Source organism: Nothobranchius furzeri, chromosome 12 (genome assembly GCF_043380555.1).
Source record: "Nothobranchius furzeri strain GRZ-AD chromosome 12, NfurGRZ-RIMD1, whole genome shotgun sequence".
NCBI classification, from domain to species: Eukaryota; Metazoa; Chordata; class Actinopteri; order Cyprinodontiformes; family Nothobranchiidae; genus Nothobranchius; species Nothobranchius furzeri.
Window position 1 is genome coordinate 53,765,317 of NC_091752.1, and position 12,989 is coordinate 53,778,305.

The 12,989-nt window shown below is 42.6% G+C and overlaps 1 protein-coding gene across 1 annotated transcript in view; it reads right to left on the reverse strand.

The window, feature by feature from the left end:
• Positions 1–11,322, reverse strand: part of LOC107376605 (Na(+)/H(+) exchange regulatory cofactor NHE-RF2) — a 72,242-nt gene extending 60,920 nt beyond the window's left edge. Inside the window, exons 1-2 of the mRNA XM_015945784.3 lie at positions 10,675–11,322; positions 4,209–4,508 (exon numbers count right to left, since the gene is read on the reverse strand). Of these exons, the coding sequence (XP_015801270.3) occupies positions 4,209–4,508; positions 10,675–10,899 (525 nt within the window). The 5' untranslated portion in view covers positions 10,900–11,322. The remainder of the gene's footprint in view (positions 1–4,208; positions 4,509–10,674) is intronic.
• Between the last annotated feature and the right edge of the window lie 1,667 nt (positions 11,323–12,989).

The window sequence follows — 12,989 nt, forward strand, 5'->3', positions numbered from 1 at the left end:
ATCACTCAGAGGGGTGAAACTGGGTTTGAATCATCAGACTTTACTGCGGGGGCAAAAGTGTGGGTGGAGCAGCTCAATGGTCCTCCCAGAGCTGGAGAGATTATTGCACAGGGAAAAGATGCTGTGGTAAGTGTATTGTTCCCCGGAGAGGAAAAATGGATTAATATTCCGATAAACAAATGTTACAGGAGAGAAAATTAATGCTTGTCATTCTATCTGCAGTTTTGTATGTATCCCATAGGCGGGTGTCTGAGTGACGGTGGTTGACTGGGTCCCCTTCCCCTACAAAAGGATTGAACCTTTGTCGAGGCGATGGATGGGCTCCGCGGACCTGGTGGTGTCGGATGTTTGGTCATCGTCCTCCATGTCCTCGCTGTCATCGCACTGAGGGCACATTTCTGTTGGGGGCTCACGGAAGGACAAGTGTTGGAAGAAGGGGTCATGGGCCATCTGGAATTGGTTAGCAGTATGTCCAACCGCACTCAAGGCACATTCACATGCAGAGCAAATGACGCTTGCTACTTGGGAAACCTAACATCTACCGGTAAGATGTACCGGTGCAGAGGATGTCTTAAAATCCGAGGAAGGGTGATCAGCCCGGGGGTGTTGGTTCAAGGATCAACAGTAACCTTTAATTCTGCAGCGTGCATCTGTGCATACCATCAGGGGAATGGTACTTGCATACAAAATGGCACAAATTGGAGTATGAAGGTTGATCGCGATTTCCGGATCAGGAATGGAACTGTAATCACAGGAGGACGCGCCTATTTGTACATATTCTGGGTGCTGCCCGACACAGCTAGAGCTACGCAGACAGCTGTAGCTCCCCTGGTTCACACTTGTCAACAAATGGGACAAATAAGGGTAGCCGAATATGTGCGATGGACTGTGAAATTCCCTCCTATTCCGCCTTGCAACAGGAGGAGGCGAGCATGGTATGACACCGTGCTAGGAGGAACTGGAACTTTGTATGGTCTGGCTAACACAGCAGACAATGAGGTAACACGAACTATGCTGTCCAACACTGGAGAATACACCGCACAAGCTGTCACCAAGACTGCAAGATGGATGCCTTCGACTGTATCTAGTCAGCTAGAAGGAAGTGATGTGTGGAAAAGTGTATTTAAATGGAATCTAAAGCTTTGGAATGAAACTTATGATGCATTGCATAATTTGTCACACATAGGTAATCGGACAGTCTGTTCCTTGCAGACTATTCATGCTGAGACACAGAGAAATAGGTTTCAAATACAGGTAATGAGTAATAACTATCATGCATGGCGAACATTATGGAACATCAGTAGTTCATTATGGCTACAGCTACATGCAGAAATGACGATTTGTAATAAATCTATGTGTACTGGATACTGGGATCAGTATAATATGACATCAGTAATGACTGTGTGTAGATATCAGATACTGCCGGTGATAACCACTAAAGGGTTTTGGTATCTCCATGTTAGTGGAGAGTGGTGGGATGTTAAAACAAATCGAACATATGAAGTAAAACACTGTGATGAGACTGATAAGGGTTTAGCCTGCCCATTGGTAAAAGGACATAGCAATCCATGTTTCACTGATTCAAGGGTCGTACTCTGTGATTGGACGGTCACACCCCCAGAGGAACAGTTTTGGCAGGTGGGTCCTAACACCTTATGCGTGGCTACAATGACCAATTCCCCACAGGTACCTTCAGTTCCCTTTTCAGGTTGTCTCAAGGGTATACATATGTGGGAATGGAATAACGTGACCTATTGGTTGAGTAATTACACTGTATCTAGTCGGCTGACTAAGATACAATGGGAGGTTTTACACTCCCCTTGGACACTCTCACTGGAACGATTCAAATGCGCATTGGATGGTTCCACTGAAGTGGCAAAATTGATTGACTCTCATAGGTCCAACCTTTCCAGGCTCATGGTGTCTACTCTTGTGACACAAGGGGAAATAAAACATGTTGCTACATTGATTGAACAGGCTTCCGCTCATCATTGGTGGGATATATTTACAGGCATGTCGAGTACCGCTAATAAAGTGCTAATTCCACCTATGATTGCAGCATTAATTATAATCAGCATTCTAACATTGTGTAATCTTATTATTTGTTGGTATGTTATTCGATTAAGAAGAGAAATAAATTGGGTAATAATGCAAAGACTACGATGAAAATTAAAGTGGAACTACAAGGTATGTTATAAATGACGTTGGTTTTGATGGGGAAATGGTGATGGATATGTTACATAAATTAGATGAAAAGTTCAAGAGTGGAATGTAATAAAAATGAACTTGTCATCTGTTGTATAATTGCTTTATACAAGTTATTGATCACTACTGTTTGTCAATCACACTTATCATGAGGATGTAATCAAGGAGAGCCGAACATAATGTGATCATGAGGATGTAATCAAGGTAATCCTGGTGGAGGTGTGCAGCTTTGCACGCACATCAGGGAATGTATAAGGAGCAGAGCAGAGCTCAGAGCTGTTAGAGCTGTTTGAAGGATTCTATTTGACGAGGTTCATGGATTACGTTTTCTAACTGGGGTGTTCAGCTCTCCACCCATAAGCAACGGTAAGAGAAATGTTTCGTTCATGATTGATAACTTGTATGAATGCCGGTTGAATAAAGCCTTGTTGTTCCTCTAATATTCAAGTTGTGTTTCATTGTTTCTGGCGTCGACTTGACAACGATCCTGATTAAATAAATATAAAGTGTAAAAAGAGACTTTGAGTCTTTTAAGGTAATTAAAATAAAATAAAACATTTTATTTTAGAACATATGGCAATATAGATTTGAGGCCATATCGTCCAGCCCTAATGGAAAGGTTTTATGCACAAATGTTGTTTGGTGTTTAGCTTTTACAGTCCGTAGGGGATGGCTCTCAGCCACACCACGATCCGTCTCAACTCTGAGTTAAGCGATTTGCATCAGAAAAGAGTGTTTAGCTCTCTTGGATTGACTCCAAATGTTAACTAGTTATACAACCAGATTATTTTCATCAAGTCATCAGGTGGTTTATGAACAATTTCACGCACGCTCAGGCAGAAATATTACCACTTAAAAGATCACCACCGAAAGATCAAAACAGATGAAAAGTTTCTTCTTCATATTTTTGTCCAATTCTGAAATTTCCATAGCAAAATATAAGAATAAAATTATTAATAAGATCCTAATCATGTTGAATTGGTGCAATTTCCTCATTTGTGTCCTGGAAACACAACCCCTCCACATAAACATCGCTTGGTAGTGGGCAGCTCAGGGTCTCGGGTTCCCTCAGTCCAAACAGTCTGCTTTCAGTCTCAGCCTCACTCATTCATCTGCTCCTGCTTCACTTAAAACATAAAATGTGAAAATAAAAGTGCTGCCCGCAGCAGTTTGGCTCTGCTTTGGATCAGCGAGAGGAAAATGAACAAACTCTTCAGGCAGAAACCAACTTCTGGGTTTTACTGTGAAAACTGGAATCCAGATTTAATCTCATGGTGAAAAACAAACAATCAGTGCAGAAGAAGTCCTGAATCAGAGAATCATTCCTGCGTCTGCATATCAGGAGTGAGACAGTTTCCTCTGATAAAGAACAGGAAGAGCCGCTTTAACACATGTGCTCTAAGAAAAAAGAATTTAAAAGTAATCCAAAACATTTCACATTTAGAAAAGAGTGAATGTGTCACTCCTGGTGCCTGAAAGCTGCTCACACATCAGCGGGGCAAACCCAAAGTGGAAACACATGTTGTGGAAAAGCAGAAGCCATTTCTCTGATATGTGAAACCAAACCCGCTCAGATCCTTTCAATGCAGAGCGAGAGACTACACAGCATGGATTAAAGATGGGGATCATGTCATCATCGTGTAAAGGATGAAAACAAAGATATCAAAGCGTCTAAATCCTCGTGCGACCATTAAACGTGGAGATGAGGATGAATAAAGGCAGATCTGAAGAGGCTGGTCAGTAAAAATAAAAATCTGAAACAAAGCAGACACACCTTCTGACATTTAACATTCTCCTTCACCTCCAACATCTTGAACGCATCCACCTACATTCTCCTGTCAACCCCCCCCCCACCCCCCCACACACACACGACTGTAAGAAGACATGTGCATGAAAAGCAGCAGAACCTGCTGTTCTCAACTGGTGCAGCAGCCAGAAAACCAGTCTGGGGTAAAGACGAGAGGTGACTCACGTCCTGCAGCCTGTGAGCAAATCCTTCCTACCTTCTTCGCTGCCTTGGACAGCGACCTCCTGGTGGGCTTCTGCACCTGGCCGCCCTGCGCTGAGGGCTGCTTGGACACTGAGCCATTCTGGCGCTTCTTCACCGGGGACGACGGGGTCGAGGATGGCGACGCTGGGGAGGGGGGAGTCGGAGGTGAGGAGGGGGGGGCAGGAGCCTCGGTCCCAAGAATGGCCATCTCATCGGTGGCTGTGAGGTGAAGGCTGCGCAGACTCTCATAGGTCTCCTGGTCGACCACCAGCAGCCTGGTCTCGTTGTCCACTGCCTTGATCCGCTGCACCACCTGATGGATGGACATCAGGAGAATTATACACCATAAACAAAAACACGTTTCCCCACCGCTTGACTCCGCTGGATCACATCCAACGGCATGAAAAACATTATTGTTATTACATACAAATTAAACAAGTTATACAAGTTTAAAAATAAACATCTGTCACATGAGTTGCTGCTTGTTCGACTAAAAGGGACTAAATATAAAATCTGACTAATATCATAATATTTACCCTCAGCACATTTGTCCTGCTCTCCCAAAATTAGTTTCTTTCCTTTGTAAAACTTCCCAGGCTTTTAAACAAATGTTTTGTTGTTTAGATTCAGAGATTATTTTCAATACTTCTGATGTGTTTCTGTGTAGAAAACTCTATTTTACCCATATTAGACAGCTTCCCGAATGGCTTCAGTTTGCAGAACGGAATTGTTGTCCTACAGGATTGATTAGCTAAAGGCTAGGCTAAAGCCTAGTTTATGCTTCTGCGTCGGAGACATGCAACACCATTATCCGTTCTCACAAGCCTGCCGGAGAGCCCTCACAAGGACAGACAGCGTCGAGCCCACTTTTCTAAACATCCGTCGAACGAGACGGAGAACACAAGCTTCTGATTGGTCAGGACTCAGCTTTCGTCAACATCACCACCAAAAAATAGAGTTGGAGATATCTAGTGGCAGACACAGATAGAGATGGGTACCGAATTCGGTACTTTTTAAGGTACCGACCGAATTCCACAGTACCGACCGAGCACCGGTTCACTTCATTTGAAACGGTGCCTCGTTCCGGCACCCGTCCTTCACAACGAGAACTTGCCTAGACAGCTGCGCATGCGCAAGAGCGTTATGTCATCGGTCGCTGCGAGCGAGTTGTAAACAGACCAGCATGGTAGAAAGAACGAACGCTAAAGCTTGGGTCCACTTCACTAAATGTGATGGGTAACTGGGTGATGATGAAACCAGCGACAACGATCTAAGTGAGACATCCTCATCTTAATCTGCTCTGGTAGGTAAATAAAATGTTTAAGATAACGTTAGCTTGATTTGTTAGCTTCCGTTTCACTAATGGTGCATTCGCTTTCTCCTCGGAACTCCGAAATTCCGACTAGAACATGAACGCTCTCTAAAGTTTGGCTTCACTTTACTAAATGCGACAGGTGACTGGGTGAAGATAAAACCAGTGACAACGATCTAAGTGTGAGGCATCATCGTTTTAATCTGCTCCAGCAGTTAAATAAACTGTTTAAGATAACGTTAGCTTGATATGTTAGCTTCCATTGCACCATTGTTATCAGCTAATGGTGCGTTCGCTTTCTCCTCGGAAATTCTAACTTCCCAGTAGGAAAAATCTATTGAAAAAGGACGGTAAAAGGAATGAAGATACACAGTAAATTTAGTTCGCAGTAAAGATGTTTGCTTCAGATTAACTATCAGCTTATAAAACTACAAGGACGAAGTTAAAATACAAACAGTTGTATGTTATTTATCGTGATATTTATCAAATATGGTTATATATTGAGAAAAATATATATTTAATTATAAAAGAGAATTAAAAATATTAAACACTCATAAGTATCAAAAATTGGTACCGTTAAGTACCGGTATCGATTCCTAGGTACCGGGAATTAGTACCGGATCGATTCAAATGTCAAAGGTACCCATCCCTAGACACCGAGCAGGTTGAAGAATACCTCGCGGAAAAAAAGAATGTTTTATTCACCCGCGACTGGAGGAATAAAAGATGCGCATCAAGTGTTTTATTCGTGGACGGAAACGACAGGAAATGTGGGTTTAAAGGTGGAGGAGAATGAGGGACAAATGTGTCCGTGTTAAAAAGTCTCTGAAATACAAAATACAATATAAACACAATAGGGAGCCTAAGCCCCATCTACTTCCGGACCACGGGTCCCAGGAAGAAACGAAAAAATGAATGCAAGTTAATGGGGCTAAAAACGCTATTTTCTAATACATTTGTTTTGTGCCATGGATTTCACATATGATGTCCATGAATTTTAAAGACGCATTTTGATACAAAGAACGCGCTTATTTTCAAACGACGGGAAACGCTTTTTAGGTTTTGTGTAAAAATAAAACCAGGACTGCAAATGCGCTTCATGAAAGTGACGTCATCGAACCAGACACGGAGAAAACAGAGGGAAAATAGCTGTAAGTTTAGCAAACTTAAAATCCTTCCTTCAGGAGGGAAAAACCACCATAATTCTGGCCATTTGGTAAGTAGCAGCTACGCTAGAGGACAGGAGATTATGTGCCGACGTCTGGTTTGTAGTCGTGCTAATTAGAAAGTTTTACAAGCTGATGAATCTCAAAGTACGTGACAGGCGTGGTCTTTTAGCCCCATTGACTTGCATTCATCTTTTCGCTTATCCGGGGACCCATGAGTCGACCGGAAAGGGAGGAGACTTGCCATGGAACCTTGCCCTAATGTCTTGTCCCGCCCTGGTTGCCTAGGAGATACTTCATCAGGAACTGCCAAAACGTGTTCCAATGTTCATGGCGTGTGTTATCCGTTTGTTAGCCGTTTAGCTAGCTGAGCAAGGATACACGGGAGGTGTCTTGTAGCCTTGCCTCAGTCAAAAATTTCCCTGAACACACCTCTGTATTTTGAAAAGGATGGCAGATCAGAAGCAGGCAGCTACTTCGGGGGCAAGTTTCATGTTTAAATGTAAGTCAACTAATTTAAAATGTTTTTTTTTTTAGATCCAAAGAAGCCGCGGTCACGTGATGCAAGTCTGTTCAATTTAACCGTTTTCTTTTGACCAATGAAGGACAGTGTCCTCGTAAGCAAGGCGCCTGGCCTCGCAAGACATCGCCACGCAAGGCCAGGCGCCTTGACATTGAGAAACACGCTTAGACTTCCTACAGAAAGTGCACTATCTTGGACCGGATACATAGCAGGAAATTCCAGAACAGCGCTACGCCCTCTGCTGTCCTGGTGGGGAATCACTTTGCAACACTCCCCAGGCAGCGGAGAAGTCTGAGAGCAAAACGTCTCTGTTAGTGCGTGCGTGTCTCTCCCCTGTGGAGCTGACGGAGAAGCATAAACTAGGCTTAAGTGAAGATCATAGAGTATCCCTCAATGGTTCACGTGACAGTATTTGTTAAGCTCTCATTCACTTGTTAATTCAACACATTACCAGCTAAGTGGCCTAATGGTATGAGTGTCCACCCTCGGACTGGGAGATCGGGGTTCAAATCCCAGTCAGGTCATACCAAAGACTTTGAAAAAATGGGACCCAATGCTTGACACTCAGCATTAAGGTGTTGGATTGGGGGATTAAACCACCAAATAGTTCCCGAATATGGCTGTGTCTGCAGCTCACCACTCCCCCTGTGTGACAACTATTGGGACCTTGACTTTGACATCTGCAGTGGTCTTTACTATTTCTGTGAGAGAAAAGCTCTGGCGCTCCTGTTTCAGGTAGTAGAAATTACCCGGAGGAGTAGAGGCCAGATAACGGAAGGATTTGGAGTCTTACTCGTCGTTAGTATTCATGATATTTGGACATCTCACCTGTGATTAGCTAACAGCAACATGACTCTAACACTGACACTGATCTGTCATCTCCACAAATAACACAAGACTCACGGAGTTCTGCCATGTTGTGGATTTGCTAATGCTAATGGTTAACTTCTACTAGCTGGGACACGGTCTGCTCTCTCCTGGACGCTAAACCAACAAGAACTTCCCCGTCATGAGGACCTGACCATGATCTGAGCGTTTCCCTGTCTGTTATCTAATTTCACATTCAGCCTGCTTGTGAAAGTCAGAGTGACCGACCGTAATTTAAAAAGAACAATCTAAAACGGTTTCTCAGTGAACTTGCTCTTTAACTTTTATACATGTTAATAACATATGAAACTATGTTATTGTCAGTATTATATGTTCTGTCAGGGAGACCCAGCCTGCATTGTGCATTATGTAGAAAAAATGAAGTTAAAAATGAAATTCTGGGGTAAAATTTGGTGCAACCATTTTCAACAACTCTGGAGCGTTTTGCTAGCCATTGCCACATTACAATTGTAGCGCTGCAGTATTACTCGCAGGAGACACGGCAACCCCACACTCACTGATGGTAAACAGTAGTCCCTCCTTCCTTTGTTTTGAGAGGAGAAAAACTGACAATCCCAGCATCCAGCTAATATATTTCACTATAACCTTCCTTCTAAAATGACAGAAACATTAAACTCTTTTGGGATTTTCTCACTGTAAAATTCTCACTATATTCTTACATGCTGCACCTTTAACAATGTAAGAACTAGATTATGGTTGTTGTTTTAAATGTCCCAGCTGTCAGGCCCTTGTTTAAGTATGAGGTGACAAAACAAACCTGCAACATGATCAAACTTCAGCTCTTTATGGTGCTTTTAGGGCTCAAATCCAGCAGGAGTCAGACAGTTCCAGCTGACGTAACCACTAACAGTGATGTAAAGGTTTCTAAATAAACGTTCACATTAGCTGTTGTTGTGAGATTTGGGAGATTAAAGGTGTTTTAAGTTGGCAGTGAAACGTTTTGGTTTAAATAGTCCCAGCCATTAGCTCATGAATCTGGGAGGATTTAAAATAATAGACTAAAGATGTTCATGGGTATAGCAACAACAGGCTAAAACACAACAGTTTAGACGAAAAAATAATTAAGAGAGGAGCTAGATTGTCTGGTGATCAGAAACTCGGAATTCTGATTTTTTTATATTGATCTGTAAGCGGCGTCAACAATAAAACATCTGACATTTTTCCTGGTCTGTGAACTCACCAGACAACTGCTCATCGATGTTAGTAACTGATGTTACATGTGCAAGGTTTTAGCTCCGGAATGAACGCTTTAAAGTGACAGTGTGTATTTTTTCTGGCCATAGGGGGCAGTAGATACCTAAATCGTTGTAAGAAAGCTGTATTTTTGTGTTGGAATAAGACCTTACCAACGGAAGCCCATTAGGGTCTAAAAGCCCTGGGGAGTGCAAACTTTAGCAAAATAAGCACATCAGACTCTCTTTCATCACTGGCAACAATTGAAGAGGTAAACGTGTAAAACAACATATTTAACAATGACAAAAGTTTTGTAACGGTTTGTTACAAATCAGTAGATGCATTTTGTCCTCATGGGCACCCGTAGAAGGAAACATAGCATCTAATATGGCGTCGCCCAGAGACTTAGACCCGCTCCCATTTATTTTAGACCAGATTTTTATGGTTAGATGTTACGACGCTGCCAATATTGTTCAACAACTGGGCTTCATTTCATTCATTTTCAACTACATTTTGATGGATGTTTCCAGAAATTAATGGTAAAACTACACATTGTCTCTTTAATGTTAGTTAGATGAATCTGAATGGGCCAAACCAGCATCAGCAAGTCTGAGCTGTTACAAGAGTCAGAAATCGGTTTCGGCACTCTAAAACAAAATCAGTGTCCCAAATTCCAACAAAAAACAAACGTGCATAAACTCATGTTGAGTATATGCTTGTGGAGAAAAATTATATCAAACCAATCAAAGGTTTGTCCAATCATATGCCAAAATTTAGTGGATTAAATAGTTGACCCCCACGCCCCACCCCCCTCTCTCTCTCATCTGTTACTGTTTCCCACCATCAGACCACCATAGTTGTGAGAAAACACAACATTTGAGGTCAGGCCTCAATGACAGTTAGTGGATGAGAGGAATGAAGTCGAAAACTGAATCAGATTTTTAACTCAACTGAATTTAAAATGAATTACACAGATAAATGCAAATCTATAAGAACCATTACCCATCAGAAGAGTGATGAAACAAAAGTAAAAACCTCCTGCTGCTCTGTGACCTGACAGATAAGACAGTTTAACTTGGTTTGGGGCAGAGATATTTGATAGTTGCAGATCATTTTGGGCTCAGACAGAACAAAGTCTGCAGCTGAAGCGTCTGAGTGTTTATCAGCCTCAACAATATGCCAATATGCTGAAAGTCTGTAAATTCAATGCGACAGATTAGATTAGTGTGGCGGGGGCGGGTTTTGCGCACTTTGTGTGTGTGTGTGTGTGTGTGTGTGTGTGTGTGTGTGTGTGTGTGTGTGTGTGTGTGTGTGTGTGTGTGTGTGTGTGTGTGTGTGTGTGACCTGTTGATGCACCCTCGCAGGCAGACATGTAACTCGACTCTAATCATAAATATGAAAGCACACATCCACTCGCCTGGTGGTGTGTCTCCTTCTCCACGTTGACGCCGTTCACGGCGACCACCCGGTCCCCGGCGCGCAGCCCCGACGCCTCTGCGGGGGAGTTGGGCTCCACTTGGCGGATGAACTGTCCGCTCTTCCCCTTCTCTCCGTGCAGGTGAAAGCCATACCCGTTCTCCCCTTTATTCATCACACACAGCCGCGGTTTCCGCTCGTTGGCCATTTGCTCTTCTTCTCGCATCGAACCTTCCTGCAGACCCGAGTAGAGTAAAAATGCGGTGAAAATGCGCGAAAAGAAGAGGTGGGAGTTCAGGACAACGGGTGCGGGGCTAAACTTCCAGCGTGCATCCCGACTGGCCTCGTGCGCGCCCTCACATCACAAACACAACTCCAGATCCAACAACGGAAAAGTTTAAATTCCCTAAAAGCTACGAACTCCAGTCAACTGGACCGTGTGTCCGGCTCTGAGGCACGCTGCTCCAAAACGGACCCAAACCACCGGGGGCTCCAGAACCTTCGGACCGGTGCGCTCTGCAGACTGTAAAAGTGAAAATGGTTACTGGTCAAACTCCCTGCGTTTATCCAAAACATTCGTCCGGAGAGCACATCCTTCTGCAGCTTCAGCGCCGATCTTTGCGCACGATGAGCGGCTGGTGAGCAACAGCACCACCTTCCTCTGGAAGAGAAACAAATAGAAAGTGTAAGTGATGCACTGATGCCCCCCGGCGGCAGGAAACAGTCAGTGATCAGGGTTAGTTATGATAAATGATCAACTTTTAAATAAATTTAAAAAAAAAGTTCTTTAAAATATTTCCTGTCTATTTCATTGTTGGTGCCTAATATCAGGCAATGTGGTGACTTTTAACTTCAAAATGATACATCTCACAATAACGGGAAACGTATATTGGCTCGATTAGGGTACAGTTATGGTAACATCTCAGATTTATAACTTTTAATCACATTTGCAACCTTTTGTCTTAGAAATCTGACTTTTAAAGTCATAAATATAATTTTTAATAACTGTCAAGGTTGTAATTATGGTGTTATTTTTAGTCATAGTTATGACTTTGATCTTGTAATTATGATTTCCAAAGTTACAATAATTACTAAACTTCATATTTACAAGTTTGAAAGCAGGAAAGATGATTTTGAAATCACCAAAATGATCCTTCAGATCTTTTAAATTGGAACTCTGAAAAATATTAAGAACAATCTACATCAGTGGTTCGTCCTCCACTGCCTCGACTCGACTGCTTCAGTGGTGGTGCTGCTGATGGCTCGTGTCTCATGCTTATCCTCTACGCCAAGGCAACTCAGTGATCAAGCAGGGATCTAACCCCTGCATCCAGCTTCCACTGGGAAGCACCTCACTCTCACTCTCCAACCAGTCCACTCCATACTTGGAGAGCTTTCTCCAGGGCTCTTCCCGGGGAATTGTTAAGTCCAACAGCAAAACTTGCTTACTGGCCTCAGACACAAGAACAGCGTCTGGTCTGAGGGAGGTGACAGCAGTATGACTGGGGAACTTCGGCTGATCCATCAAGATCTCCCAGTATCTGGCAGAGATCTTTTGACTGGAGCTGCTTACTCCCCAGCTCTGGTGAAGGTTGTAGTTTGGTTAGAATGGCAGGCAGGTAAACAGAGAATAGTAAAATTTGATTGTGTCTAGGCAAATAAGTTACTGATTAGTTCCAGGAGGGTAAATTAAAAGTGGGTTTCTATTGTATTAAAACAACTCAGATCTCATCATTGTTCTAGCAGTTCATCTAAAGGCTTTTAAACACCATTTGAACTTTGAAACTGCAGAAATTTTTACTTTACATGAAAATTCAGATGAAAATATAAAATCCTCATCAGTACAGATAAACATTCTCCATTCACACCTGTGGTCTGTGTTTCTCCAAACTGAGGGCAATCAAAGAGCTTTTTACTTCAGATAAGATATTAATTATTTATAACAAAGAATGCTGTTTGATTTAGTGTTAAAATTATTTCTTTAAAAGTCAGAATTTTATTTTTGTTTTCTTAAAGAGACAATGTGTAGCTTTTACCATTAATCTCTAGAAATACAAAATGTTGTTGAAAATCAATAAAATGAAGCCCAGTTGTTGAAAAATATTGGCACCTTTGTAAACTATAACCAAAAAAATCGTGTCTAAAATACATGGGAGCGAGTCTAAGGGTGTTTCTCAATGCCAAGGAACCTTGCCTTGATGTCTTGGCCCCGCCCCGGTTGCCTAGGAGATACATCATCAAGAGCCGTGTTCCAATGTTCATGTTCTACCGAGGTGTGTGTTCTACGTTTGTTTGCCGTTTAGCTAGCTGAGCAAG